General features: G+C 43.4%; 1 protein-coding gene across 1 annotated transcript; it reads right to left on the reverse strand.

Moving 5' to 3' along the window:
- Positions 1 to 6,097: 6,097 nt before the first annotated feature.
- Positions 6,098 to 14,188, reverse strand: LOC106563355 (calsenilin). The gene is made up of 8 exons (XM_045690398.2): positions 13,611 to 14,188; positions 12,702 to 12,826; positions 11,777 to 11,846; positions 9,232 to 9,302; positions 9,036 to 9,143; positions 8,685 to 8,789; positions 8,377 to 8,439; positions 6,098 to 8,088 (listed from the first exon to the last, which is right to left on the reverse strand). The coding sequence occupies exons 1-8, from the start codon at positions 13,711 to 13,713 to the stop codon at positions 8,041 to 8,043; spliced, it is 693 nt and encodes a 230-aa protein (XP_045546354.1). The 5' UTR covers positions 13,714 to 14,188; the 3' UTR covers positions 6,098 to 8,040.
- Positions 14,189 to 14,574: the final 386 nt, after the last annotated feature.

The raw sequence follows: 14,574 nt of genomic DNA on the forward strand, positions 1-14,574 counted from the left end.
CCCTCTCTCCACTGCGATTCTCTGCCTCTGACCCTTTCACAGGGCCCGAGTCACTGGCTTACTAGCGCTCTCCCATGCCGTCCCTAGGAGGGTAGGGGTGTGTCACGTTGTGCCAGGCTTTTTTTGCTATAATATGGGTTTAGTCACTGACGTGATCTTCTGCCCCCCCCCCGTCTGTCTGTCTTCAGTATCTATGCTGCAATAGTCCATGTGCCGGGGGGCTAGGGTCAGCCTATCCAACCTGGTGTAATTCTCCTGTCTTATCTGTGTGAACTTAAGTATGCTCTGTCTAGTTCTCCCATTGCTCTCCCTCCCCCTCCCGGAGGAACAGAGCCTACTGACTGTCCCTGTCCCTAGTCCACCTGGGTGTGATGCTGATCCAGTTTCTGCTGTTTTACCTGTGGCTATGGAACCCTGACCTGTTCACCGGACGTGCTAACTTGTCCTGGACCTGGCGTTTTCGACCCTCCCGCTCTCTCTCTCTCTCCTCTCTCCCTTTCTACCCCACCTGCTGTCTCAGCCTGGTCTCATAGACTAGACGGAACATAGTAAACTTAAATCCGGGATACACAAATTTGTATTAAATGTTACGTATGGTGTGTTTACATAAGACAGATGGTTACTTTAGGAAAAAAATGAAAGTAGGGTGGTTCCCATGGCCAAGCAGCGCGCACACAAGCCTAAGATCTCCATGCGCAATGCCAAACATCGGCTGGAGTGGTGTAAAGCTCGCCGCCATTGGACTCTGGAGCAGTGGAAATGCATTCTCTGGAGTGATGAATCATGCTTCACCATCTGGCATTCAGACGGACAAATCTGGGTTTGGCGGATGACAGGAGAACGCTACCTGCCCCAATGCATAGTGCCAACAGTAAAGTTTGGTGGAGGAGGAATAATTGTCTGGGGCTATTTTTCATGGTTCGGGCTAAACCCTGTAGTTCCAGTGAACGGAAATCTTAACGCTACAGCATACAATGACATTCTAGACAATTCTGTGCTTCCAACTTTGTGGAAATAGTTTGGGTAAGGCCCTTTCCTGTTTCAGCGTGACAATTCCTCCATTCACAAAGCGAGGTCCATACAGAAATCGTTTGAGATCGGTTTGCAAGAACCTTGACTGGCCTGCACAGAGCCCTGACCTCAACCCCATCAAACACCTTTGGGATGATTTGGAACGGCAACTGTGAGCCAGGCCTAATTGCCCAACATCAGTGCCCGACCTCACTAATGCTCTTGTGGCTGAATGGTCCCCCAGCAATGTTCCGACATCTAGTGGAAAGCCTTCCCAGAAGAATGGAGGCGGTTATAGCCACAAAGGGGGGACCAACTCCATATTAATGCCCATTATTTTGGAATGAGATGTTCAACAAGCAGGTGTCCACATACTTTTGGTCATGTAGTGTATCTGTTATCTTTACTTTTCACAATTAACAAATAAACACAAGAGAATGTACAGTTTGGTTGATACATTAAACACTATGACTTATATTCTCCATTGTACTAGTGAAGCTGTATCATGCATGATTGAGTGTTTTTTTTTATTCAACCTTTATTTTATCAGGGAGTCATACTGAGACCAAGGTCTATTTTACAGATAAGCCCTGAATTACAGAAAGACAAAACACGGTAGAAACAAAACACGGTCATAAAGGTAAAATAAATAAAGGTAAAATTAAAAACATTAATAAAAACGAACACATTCATCAGTAATAAGGATCTCAGTCAGGTTTCTGAATTGCCCTCAAGGCACCAAAACAACCAATTTAAGAACATTTTCAATATTGTCCACAAATACGGTGCAAAAAAACCCATGCTTCACAACATTCCAATACAGAGGTATTCTCAAAGATTGAGTTCCGCTCTCGTCTTAACTGTACACTTACCATCCTCAGAACCAAATCATTACTTTACATGACTGCTTCAGAAAATGTATTACAAATATTTTGCAGTTCCGAGTTAACAGTTGTTTTCGAGCGCTGCACAAATCATGCTTCATTGACAGCATGGCCAATGTTGAATATTTATCATTTTACACTAGGAAAAGAGACCATTAATAGACTTGGGACCACACAGCCACTCCACTGAATAGCATACTAATGATTGCTTTGCAATGCTTGCAGTTAGCCACTGATTCCTTCCAAACCACTCATTGTTGAATTAGCGATTTCCAACTTGTGTAATATTTATGTCCAATGGCAGATGAGCACCGATACACTTGATCTATAATTTCTCTTGATTATTTATCTTCATATGATAAGGATTAAATAGGATTTGCCTGTAGATTGTTGACTTGACTCATGATGATGACTGTTAGCTAAGATTTTGGAAGTATGATGTTCAGTCCAATCAAAGCTATTGTAGGTATAATGTGATTTGCTGTAACGATTGTCGTAGAGAGGTGACCAAGATGCAGCGTGGCACGTGTTCATGATTATTTATTTAAATCAAACAAACACTCGAACAAAAATAACAAAGGGAAACGAAAGCGCACAATTCTGTCAGGTACAGAAAACCCAAAACAGAAAACAATTACCCACAAACACAGGTGGGAAAAGGCTGCCTAAGTATGGTTCCCAATCAGAGACAACGATAGACAGCTGCCTCTGATTGGAAACCATACCTGGCCAAAACATAGAAATATAATGACATAGAATGCCCACCCCACACCCTGACCTAACAAAATAGAGAAATAAACCGTCTCTCTCAGGTCAGGGCGTGACAGTACCCCCCCCCCAAAGGTGCGGACTCCCGGCCGCAATCCTTGGCGGCGGCTCTGGTTCGGGGCATAGCCCCCACTCCACCCGCTGATCCCCCCGTTTCTGTGTCGCCGGAGGAACCAGACCATGGATCATCGCCGGAGGCTCTGAATTGTCGACCGCCGCTGAAGACACCGGGCTGCAGGCTGCCGCTGAAGACTCCGGGCTGCAGGCCGTCTCGGGAGGTTCCGGTCTGCAGGCCGTCTCGGGAGGTTCCGGTCTGCAGGCCGTCTCGGGAGGTTCCGGGCTGCAGGCCGTCTCGGGAGGTTCCGGGCTGCAGGCCGTCTCGGGAGGTTCCGGGCTGCAGGCCGTCTCGGGAGGTTCCGGGCTGCAGGCCGTCTCGGGAGGTTCCGGGCTGCAGGCCGTCTCGGGAGGTTCCGGGCTGCAGGCCGTCTCGGGAGGTTCCGGGCTGCAGGCCGTCTCGGGAGGTTCCGGGCTGCAGGCCGTCTCGGGAGGTTCCGGGCTGCAGGCCGTCTCGGGAGGTTCCGGGCCGGGGACCGTCGCTACAGGCTCCATGCCATGGATCATCACTGGAGGCTTCGTGCCATGGATCATCTCTACAGGCTCCGGGCCATGGATCATCCCTAAAGGCTTCTTGCCATGGATTATCCCTACAGGCTCTGGGCCATGGATTATCACTGGAGGCTTCGTGCCATGGATCATCACTGGAGGCTTCGTGCCATGGATCATCACTGGAGGCTTCTTACGTGGAGCCGGAACGGGTCTCACCGGACTGAGGAGACGTACTGACCGCCTGGTACGTGGAGCAGGCACAGGGCGTACCAGGCTGAATAGACTCACTGGAGGGAGAGTGCGAGGAGCAGGCACAGGACGTACTGGGCTGTGGAGGCGCACTGGAGGGAGAGTGCGAGGAGCAGGCACATGCTCACCATGATAAGCACGGGGAGTTGGCTTAGGTCTCAACCCTGACTCCGCCAATCTACCTGTGTGCCCCCCCCCCCCCCCCCCCAATTTTTTGGGCCGGCTGCCTCTCGTGCTTCCGTCCTTGCCGTGCTAGTTCCTCTCTTGCTGACTTCACCTGCTTCCCCGGCAGGCTTCTGTATCTCTCCAATACTTGCCCCCATGTCCAGTCTATCCTCTCCACCAACTCCTCCAGAGACCAGGAATCCATCTCCTCCCGGGCACGCTGCTTGATCCAGTTGTGGTGGGTAGTTCTGTAACGATCGTCGTAGAGAGGTGACCAAGATGCAGCATGGCATGTGTTCATGATTATTTATTTAAATCAAACAAACACTCGAACAAAAATAACAAAGGAAAACGAAAGCGCACAGTTCTGTCAGAAACAGAAAACAACTGGGAAAAGGCTGCCTAAGTATGGTTCCCAATCAGAGACAACGATAGACAGCTGCCTCTGATTGGACATTTTTCCTGGCCAAAACATAGAAATATAATGACATAGAATGCCCACCCACACCCTGACATAACAAAATAGAGAAATAAACCGTCTCTCTCAGGTCAGGGCGTGACATTTGCGTCATTTTATCTGTGGCCAATGACCTTGAGCCTTCTCGAATGGGCACTTCTAATGTAACTCTATGGGGGCACCCAAGGGGCTTGAATTTTTGAGCTCTACCCTTAGACTTGGCAGTGAACTAGTGTCCCCATGAGTGACAGAACACTGAGCCAATCACGGCGCAACGCTCCGTATTTTCTGCTGGCATACCCCACCACCACAGAAAGCACTGAGCTAGGCTGAAACACCTGCATTTTCGAGCTGCCTTACTCAAGAAAACAAAAAGAGACCATGTTTGTATGCAGCTTTATTAACTCAATGATATATATTTTTTTTACATTGTTTGCATTGTTTGCAAGTATTAAGGAAAAAATAACATGCAAAACAGGCAAGACCCCCCAAAAAAGTATATATATATTATTGTTGTTGTTGTTGTTGCTCCACCTGCCCTGAATGATGGGTCACCCGTTTTCATATCCAATCAGTTTTCAACACTGATTCAATGTCATCACATTACATTTTTTGTTGAAATGACGTGGAAAAAAACGTTGATTCAACCGGTTTTTGCCCAGTAGGTTGTCCCTCTGGTTGTATCTGACAGGAATGCTGTCAGGCCAGTCTGGCTAAATCATTCTGCACATGTCAATGTTGGTCATGGTGTTTGTAACTTAAAGGTCCAATGCAGCCTTTATCTGAATATCAAATCATTTCTGGGTAACAATTAAGTACCTTAGTGTGATTGTTTTCGATTAAATTTGTAAAACATTTTGTGAAAAAATGTGTTCTTAGCAAAGAGCAATTTCTCGCGCAAAGAATTTAGCTAGGACTGTCTGGGAGTTTAGTTTATTAGGATCCCCATTAGCTACTGCACATGCAGCAGCTACTCTTTCTGGGGTCCACATAAAACGTACAAATACATGGCAAAGTACAGAACAGTAATAGACAAGAACAACATAAGATATTACATTAAATTAAAAAATAGAATAAGAGTTATATATAGGAAAGACACCAAGAGACAGCAAAAATACTATTTATACTCAGAGTGGTCTTTGTGGGGGGGGGGGGGGGGGGGGGAGACTGAAAACAAACTGTTATTGGCTGAAAAGTTACTGAAAACTACCTGTTATTGGCAGAGAGGTTTGGAACTCTCTTTTCTTATTGGTCTATAAACTAATTTATTGCCTGGTCACCAGGCAGGCTGAAACTCCAAAACAGGCAGCAATTTCAGGCAGTCTTTTCAAACAGCTCTTACATTAAAAGCGCATTACCATAATTGTCACATTTTCACAGTATTATTCCAACCTCATAGTGTGAAAATATCTGTAAGTCATGTTTTTGACTTTACTGGGCCTTTAAACGGTTCAAGAGCAGTGGTGAACCTAAAATGTACCATTATTGCCTACGGAGTATTTATGCAAAATGGTTATAATTCAAAAAGTAATAATGAACTAGTAAAGAGCAACAAGAATCCAAACGTTTATTTGTGACAAAGACTTGAAGCAACATTGAAAACCACCGAAGTTCTTTTAATTAAAATTGAATTTTCACATTTCAAAAAAGTATGCTTTTCTGTGTCTTTGCTACTTGCTAGTTAGGTCTGCTTAACTGTTCTAAAATGCAACAAACAACATTCCAATGCACCATATAATGCAGCAGCGCATAACCTTTTTTTGTGGCATTTGAGAACAAAAACACTGACTCAGCTTGTTAGTAGAAAACAACCTTGACTTTATATATGAGCCAAAGTACAGGTCATCTTCAACTGTACAAATTACATTGTAATTCATAAACATTTTAGGCCACAGGAAAACTATTTTTAGGAAAGTGATATACAATTACATATCAAATATCATGCGATGTGCAGGTTCCTTTTTTATTTAGAGTGTAATTCAATCCTGAAATCGAGTGATATTCAACAACATTTTTATATACATTCTCTCTCCAGGTATGCAACTAGTATATGACATAGGCTGTAGGGGGGTGGTTGGGAGTATGGCGGTATGATAGATGATTGCATGTACTGTATGTAATGGTGAGAGTAGCTATATGATATGGCAACATCAATAAATCCCACCTTCCTATCATAATGCTAATGAGCTATACATGAGGGAACAGAAATGTAAAAAACTTGTACATTACTAGCTATTGTGTGCACAGGAGGCTGCTGATGGGAGGATGGCTCATAATAATGGCTGGAATGGAATGGTAACAAAACACGTGTTTGATGTGTTCGATTCATTTCCATCTATTCCATTCCACCCAATACTATGAGCCCCCCACAACACACACACAAATAAATACAATAATATTTGTTTCAGGCTACTCAATAACACAATTCATATTTACATTCAACTGTGTTAACATTAACTTACACTACTCTCAGGCAAACATGCAAAGGCTCATAATCGGTTCAGGCATGAGCAGTAGACATGCTACTGTACAGAGTACTAACATTTCACTTCTTATGTTGCCATTCCCTGGTATTTGTATTTATTATGGATCCCCGCTACTCTTCCTGGGGTCCAGCAAAATTAATGCGGTTTATACAATTTTAAAAACATTACAATACATTCACAGATTTCACAACACACTGTGTGCCCTCAGGCCCCTACTCCACCACTACCACATATCTACAGTACTAAATCCGTGTGTGTGTGTGTCTGTGTTTGTATATGTCTGTGCCAATGTTTGTGTTGCTTCACAGTCCCTGCTGTTCCATAAGGTGTTTTTGAATCTGTTTTTTAAATCTAATTTTACTGCTTGCGTCAGTTACTTGATGTGGAATAGAGTCCAATGTAGTCATGGCTCTATATAGTACTGTGTGCCTCCCATAGTCTGTTCTGGACTTGGGGACTGTGAAGAGACCTCTTGTGGCATGTCTTGTGGGGTGCATGGGTGTCCAAGCTGTGTGCCAGTAGTTTAGACAGACAGCTCGGTGCATTCAACATGTCAAAACCTCTGATAAATAAAAATAGTGATGAAGTCAATCTCTCCTCCACTTTCAGCCAGGAGAGACTGACATGCATATTATTAATATTAGCTCTCTGTGTACATCCAAAGGCCAGCCGTGCTGCCCTGTTATGAGCCAGTCAAAAGTCCTATTTTGTGGCACCTGACCACACGACTGAACAGTAGTCAAGGTGCGACAAAACTAGGGCCTGTAGGACCTGCCTTGTTGATAGTGTTATTAAGAAGGAAGAGAATCGCTTTATTAAAGACAGACTTCTCCCCATGACAGTTTACAATCTAGGCTTACTCCAAGCAGTTTAGTCATCTCAGCTCAATTTCCACATTATTTATTACAAGATTTAGTTGAGGTATAGGGTTAAGTGAGTGTTTTGCTCCAAATACAATGCTTTAAGTTTTAGAAATATTTAGGGCTAACTTATTCCTTGCCACCCGCTCTGAAACTAACTGCAGCTCTTTGTTGAGTGTTGCAGTCATTTCAGTCGCTGTTGTAGCTGACGTGTTGTAGTGTTGAGTCATCCGCATACATAAACACTCTGGCTTTACTCAAAGTCAGTGGCATATCGTTAGTAAAAATTTGAGAAAAAAAAGGTTAGGAAAGTAGAACTGTCAGCAGGACCATTTTTAGGGATTGTTTTCCCATACATAGTGGAGTCAAAAGTTTAGAGTCACATTTCCCTATGCCCCCTGATAAGTGTTTACTGTCCTCATTTTGATGTGTGTAAATAATCTTCTATTATCCAACGGTGTGGGGTAAAGTACAGAGGGGCTTGTAGGGTCTGCTATTGGAATCAATTAAAGGTCATCTTGACATATATCCGTGTTCTCTGTCAATTCCTAGACCTAGATTACATTCTCAAAGAGCTTTATGGAGGCCATGATATCTTCGTCCTGGTGAGAGAAATTAAGAGTTAAGGAATATGTTGTTTTGGACACAATGTCAATTGAACACGACATATGGCAGTACTGTTCTTAGCTTTTCATACGTTTTGTGCTCCTCTGACATGTTGTGCAGGTTCTGTAAGACAAAGCTGACAGAACTTGCTGTCTACCAACTACAGGAATACCTGGAATGTTAGCCAGGCAAGTTAAAACCATGCAATAGCCAGTGGCTTGTCCTGGCATTTTTGACATCAGGTACATATTTTCGCCAGTAAAGATTGTGGAGAATGTGTTTACCTTCTGACAGGTCTCTATGAACTCATCAATGGTCACCACCCCGTCTCTGTTCCGATCCATTTTCTGAAAAAGGTGGCCATTAAAGATCTTGTATGATTACATACCGTACAGTACTACTAACCTCCACAGTGACACAATGTGAAGCTTTAAGGTTGTGAAAATTAAAACCGACCAGAGTTCTCATCAACCAATAACCAATCAATAAAGCCTTAGGACAGAGACAATACAAACAGAAGCACAGAAAGTGTTAAACAACATGTAAGATGTCAGACATGGGAGGGGGTTATACACTGGGGGGGTTTATGTACCTGAAAGAACTTGTCCACATGCTCAGATGGATCATCATCTCGTACACTGGGAGAGGTATACCTGCCCATCATGTCATAGATGGACGTCATTATGGCCAACATCTCCTGTACACAGGTGCACACAATACACACACACACACACATATAACACACACACACATAACATGCACACTTGCACACACACACACACACACACACACACAGATGCACACACACAAACACATGGACGCACATTTGCACGCACACACACACAGTCATCAGTCAGTTCTATGTCTGCAGTGTTACGTCTAGCAGTAGAACTCTCTCTACGCAACAGACAGGAAAGTTTGAAGGCACAGCCTTCCACTGTACCTCCTTGGTGATGCAGCCATCCTTGTTGATATCATAGAGATTGAAGGCCCACCGGAGTTTCTCTGTTTCTGAACCTCTGAGCAGTACAGATAGTCCAATCACAAAGTCCTGGAGGGGAGGGGGGGTTAAGATGGATTGTTAAGGAAGGTTTTATGCGAGAGAAGAAATTACCTTACTTTAAAGGAGCTTTGCTTACCTCAAAATGGATAGAGCCATTTCTGTCCATGTCAAAAGCGTTGAACAGGAAATGTGCATATGTGGTGGCATCTGAGAAGTGATACCAATAACGTAGTTAACATCAGGTAGAGTGGATGACAGTTGGTTATTTATTCACTTTTCACATTCATCCATTTTGACGGTTGCTCAGGGTGAAATGGGTCAGTCTTTAAAGCATCTACAGTGCATTCGGAAAGAATTCAGACCCCTTGACTTTTTCCACATTTTGTTAAGTTACAGCCTAATTCTAAAATGGATAAAATATTTTTTCTCATTAATCTACAGACAATACCCCATAATGACAAAGCAAAAACAAGTTTTTAGAATTTTTTTTCATCATTTATTAAAAATAAAAAACAGAAATGCCTTGTTTACATAAGCATTCAGATCCTTTGCTATGAGACTCAAAATTGAGCTCAGGTGCATCCTGTTTCCATTGATCATCCTTGACATGTTTCTACAACTTGATTGGAGTCCACCTGTGGTAAATTCAATTGATTAGACATGATTTGGAAAGGCACACCTGTCTATATAAGGTCCCACAGTTGACAGTGTATGTGAGAGTAAAAACCAAGCCATGAGGTCGAAGGAATTGTCCGTAGAGCTCGGAGACAGGAATGTGTCGAGGTACAGATCTGGGGAAGGGGACCAAAAAATGTCTGCAGCATTGAAGGTCCCCAAGACCACAGTGGCCTCCATCATTCTTAAATGGAAGACGTTTGGAACCATCAAGACTCTTCCTAGAGCTGGCCGTCTGGCCAGACTGAGCAATCGGTGGACAAGGGCCTTGGTCAGGGAGGTGACTAAGAACCCGAACTCTGTCACTCTGACAGAGCTCCAGAGTTCCTTTGTGGAGATGGAAGAACCTCCCAGAAGGACAGCCATCTCTGCAGCACCCCACCAGGCCTTTATGGTAGAGTGGCCAAATGGAAACCACTCCTCAGTAAAAGGCACATGACAGCCTGCTTGGAGTTTGCCAAAAGGCACCTAAAGGACTCTCAGATCATGAGAAACAAGATTCACTGGTCTGATGATACCAAGATTGAAATCTTTAGCCTGAATGCCAAGCGTCACGCCTGGAGGAAACCTGGGACCATCCTTACAGTGAAGCATGGTGGTGGCAGCATCATGCTGTGGGGATGTTTTTCAACGGCACCGACTGGGAGACTAGTCAGGATTGAGGGGAAGATGAATGGAGCAAAGTATATAGAAATCCATGATGAAAACCTGGTCCAGAGCTGGGGCGAATGTTTACCTTCCAACAGGACAACGACGCTAAGCACACAGCCAAGACAACGCAGGAGTGGCTTCGGGACAAGTCTCTGAATGTCCTTGAGTGGCCTAGCCGGAGCCCGACATGAACCCGATCAAACATCTCTGGAGAGACCTGAAAATAGCTGTGCAGTGACGCTCCCTATCCAACCTGACAGAGCTTGAGAGGATCTGCAGAGAAGAGTGGGAAAAATTCCCCAAATACAGGTGTAACAAGCTTGTAGCATCATACCCAAGAAGACTCGAGGCTGCAATCTCTGCCAAAGGTGCTTCAACAAAGTACTTAGTCAATGGTCTTTATACTTATGTAAATGTGATATTTGTGTTTTTTTTTATTTGATACATTTCCCCAAATTTCTACAAACCTGCTTTTACTTCATCATTATGGGTTATTGTTTGTAGATTGATGAGGGGAAAACATATTTAATACATTTTAGAATAAGGCTGTAAAGTAATAAAATGTGGAAAAAGTCAAGGGGTCTGAATACTTTCCAAATGCACTGAATATATCAATCGATGAGGTTCTGAGTTGTCAGAATCTTGCATCTACTGATCAAATTTTCATTCAAAAACAGTAAGACAATGCTATATCAAATAACAGTCCATTGAAATAGCCAGCCTGCCCTCAAAGACATAATATAGTCAATGTAAATCTGTGACACTCAAATTAGTATGATATGTTACATTGGGTATTGTTACTTAAGCCAAAAATGAGGTTGGTTGGGGAGGATGGGTGGGCATATAATGCAAAAGTCTAGCAACCCAAAGGCATCACGGGCAACTATAGCACTTTAGCTAATAAGCAACTTTGCAACTACTTACTTCTTCTTAGCTACTTTGCAACTACTTAGCATGTTAGCTAACATAACTATTAACCTTAACTCTAACCTTAACCCTAACACCTAGCCTAACTAACTTGATCTATCTAGCCACCTTGCTAACATTAGCCACAACATGTCATATGTGTTGCAAATGTGTAACATATTGCACAAATTGCAATTCATAACAAATCATATGAATTGTAATTCGTAACATTTCATATGAAATGGATGATGGACATCCACAAATTAATACCATACAAAACATATCATATTCATTTGAGTGTCACAGATATACATTTACTATGTTACGTCTACCCCTGAGTCCAGGTTGAAATTGCTGATAACAGTAGGGGCAGTTAAAAGGGCGTCTCCCACCCATCTGCTATCAACCATGGTGCCTCCCTTGCATCTCTTGAGGGGAGAGAATCCTACCTCCCTGGGGGAAGAACTGTGAATAGATGGTCTTGAACGTCTCCTCATCCACCAGTCCGCTAGGACACTCCTGTTCAGAGAGAAATGAAAATATCTAGAATAGGTTTGTCTTACTTAACTTGTATGTATTGTACGCATGTTTAAATGTAGTTAAATATCTGTGAAAATAGGTGTGTCTAACGGCTTGTAAATGGCTAATATGCAGGTAACTGCCAAAATAAAGGAAACACCAACATAAAGTATCTTAATAGGGCATTGGTCCACCATGAGTCAGAACAGCTTCAATGCACCTTGGCATAGATTCTTATTAGTGTCTGGAACACTATTGGATGGATGTGACACCATTCTTCTGTGAGAAATTCCATAATTTGATGTTTTGTTGATGGTGGTGGAAAACGCTGTCTCAGGCACCGCTCCAGAATCTCCAATAAGTGTTCAATGGGGTTTAAAACTGGTGACTGAGACGGCCATGGCATATGGTTTACTTAATTTTCATGCTCATCAAATCATCCAGTAACCACTCGTGCACTATGGACGGGGGCATTGTTATCCAATGGAGGCATAGCCATGGCTGCCAGAATAATGGCCAAAATAATGGCCTGCCCATCATTTTTATACAGGACCCTAAGCATGATTGGATGTTAACTGCTCAATTAACTCAGGAACCACACCTGTGTGGAAGCACCTGCTTTCAATATACGTTGTATCCCTCCTTTACTCAAGTGTTTCCATTATTTTGGCAGTTACCTGTATGTCTAAACGGCTTGTAGCGTGTGTAAATATCTGTGTAAATGTATGTAGCTATGTAAGTATGTAAAACATATTGTGAGATGATATCTTTGAAGTCCTTCAAGTCCCTGACAATGTTTATTTAACCACCCCACTCCCACTCGGTGCTCTAAGCCCAGCCAAGTCCCAGTCGCACATTTTTGAAGCCTCTGTAGAGCGACTGCAGCTCTTTCCTGGTAAACTGGGTCTGGGCCTGGAGCTGTTCTAAGCCTTCGGGCTGGTGACGAACAGTAGAAAGCTCCAATTCACAGTCACTACTCTCTGTTTGAGAGAGGAGAGGGAGAGAGGGAGAGGAGGACAACCCAGGGAAAGGAAGGAATGTCGGGAGAAGTGGAGAGGTGAAAGGGAGAGGAGAATGCGGATTCAGGGAGAGGCAAAAATAGGACAGGAATGGATGGGAAATGTTGAAATCGGGAGAGGAAGATGTGGGGATAATCGGAAGAAATTGGGAGGGAGAGACATTTGTGTGGTGGGTAACAGAAATGGGATTGGATGACAATGGTGTACAATAACATTTTTAAAACAAAAAGATGGTGGATAATAAAGTAAGAGAGGATGATGAGTGGAAGACAAGCAACCCTCAGAGAGACAATATATATATATATATGAGAGAGTGGGGCACAGATTAAAACATACATAATCAAGACAAAGGAAATGAAGAATACATGGAGTTACTACTGTGTGTGTGCTCACCATCTATGATATAGAAACAACCAGAGAGAGGAAAAGGGAGAGGAAGAGATTGAAAAGTATAGGGAAGTGAGGAGGTGAGAAAGGGAGAAACACATACAATCAGGTTAAGTCAGGTGGCCACAGTGTTGTCTTTTCTATTTCTGTCTATCAGTAATAAGACATGAGACCTTCGTGTTTTGAGGCATTTTGTCTTGATATGCAGTGGAAGCCAGCTGTCTCTCATAAGTTGACAACAGTGAAATCACGTAGCTTCAACTATCAACAACACAGTACAAATAGCTTATGTCTATCTGTGAGGAACATGATGGCCTTGATCAGAAAAGAGACTGGGGAGTATGTCCCTGTTACTTACCATCTAATGACAAGGGTTCCCAGACACCAAACTGCTTGAACATTACAAAAAACAGGCTAATGACTACAGTAATTGCAATCAGTTCCATGCCATCCAGCACCATGGCTGATTGATTTGAGTAAGAACCTTTATATGCTTTCTATTGGCCAGCCCTGAACATATAGGATGTGTATTCCATAACTTTATAAATGTTTGCTGCTGTAAGTGTGTGTCTAAAAAACATCCTATCAAACAATTGAAGAAGATGCCTAAAAAATAGCTGCAAACACTGAAATCTATTGGTCACTCTTTACTCCCCCCATCCTCCCACCCACACACACTGTTAAAGCAGGTGAAATCTGCAAGTGACGATGCTCTTCGTGGGTGAACAAGGTAAAGATCCAGTAACAGTCACTCTGTTTCAGCTGCCATTCATTTAACCCCTTGATCTCCAGCGAAGGCAAAAAGGTGAGTTTGTTGATAATATTTGGTCTTCCAAAAGTCCCTCTAAATCCAGGTCCAGTGCATGGTTTTAAGTAAAAAAAAACAACAAAGGTATACTACTTAATTCCTCATCTCCCAAATCTCTACATCCTTTGTGAAGTATCCTCTGTAGTAAACATTCTGTCCCAGTTAAGGGCTGAACCCCCTGTGTCTCCCTTTTTGGGTAAGTCCGTCCCACAGGTCCATCAAGACAGGAATTCTCCCTCTAGTGCAGTCTCCGGTTTGAGTGAGCGAGAAAGATGAGAGAGGGGGGAGGAGGGCAGCGAGTCCAGAGGGATGATGTGTGTTTTTTACTAATAGTTTCTGATTGACCGTCTGAGCGTTTCCTTGTTTGCCCAGGCATTTTAAGGATGATGTAAAGCTGTAAACCAGGCATTGATCCACATCCGCTGATGGCTGGAATATGACCAGCAGCACTTAGAGTGAAGGAGTCTGCCCTGCCCTGTGTGGCGCTGCCTGTGTCTACCTCACATTGACACAT

This window comes from Salmo salar, chromosome 11 (genome assembly GCF_965601325.2).
Source record: "Salmo salar chromosome 11, fSalSal1, whole genome shotgun sequence".
NCBI lineage: Eukaryota > Metazoa > Chordata > Actinopteri > Salmoniformes > Salmonidae > Salmo > Salmo salar.

What these genes read in the sequence shown, in the direction of transcription:
- LOC106563355 (XM_045690398.2), bottom strand. Translation starts at nt 13,713, where the DNA reads ATGGTGCTGGATGGCATGGAACTGATTGCAATTACTGTAGTCATTAGC. An exon ending in GGAACCCTTGTCATTAGATG is followed by an intron (nt 12,827 to 13,610) that starts GTAAGTAACAGG and finishes TCTCTCAAACAG; the next exon opens with AGAGTAGTGACTGTGAATTG. An exon ending in ACAGTTCTTCCCCCAGGGAG is followed by an intron (nt 9,303 to 11,776) that starts GTAGGATTCTCT and finishes ATCACTTCTCAG; the next exon opens with ATGCCACCACATATGCACAT.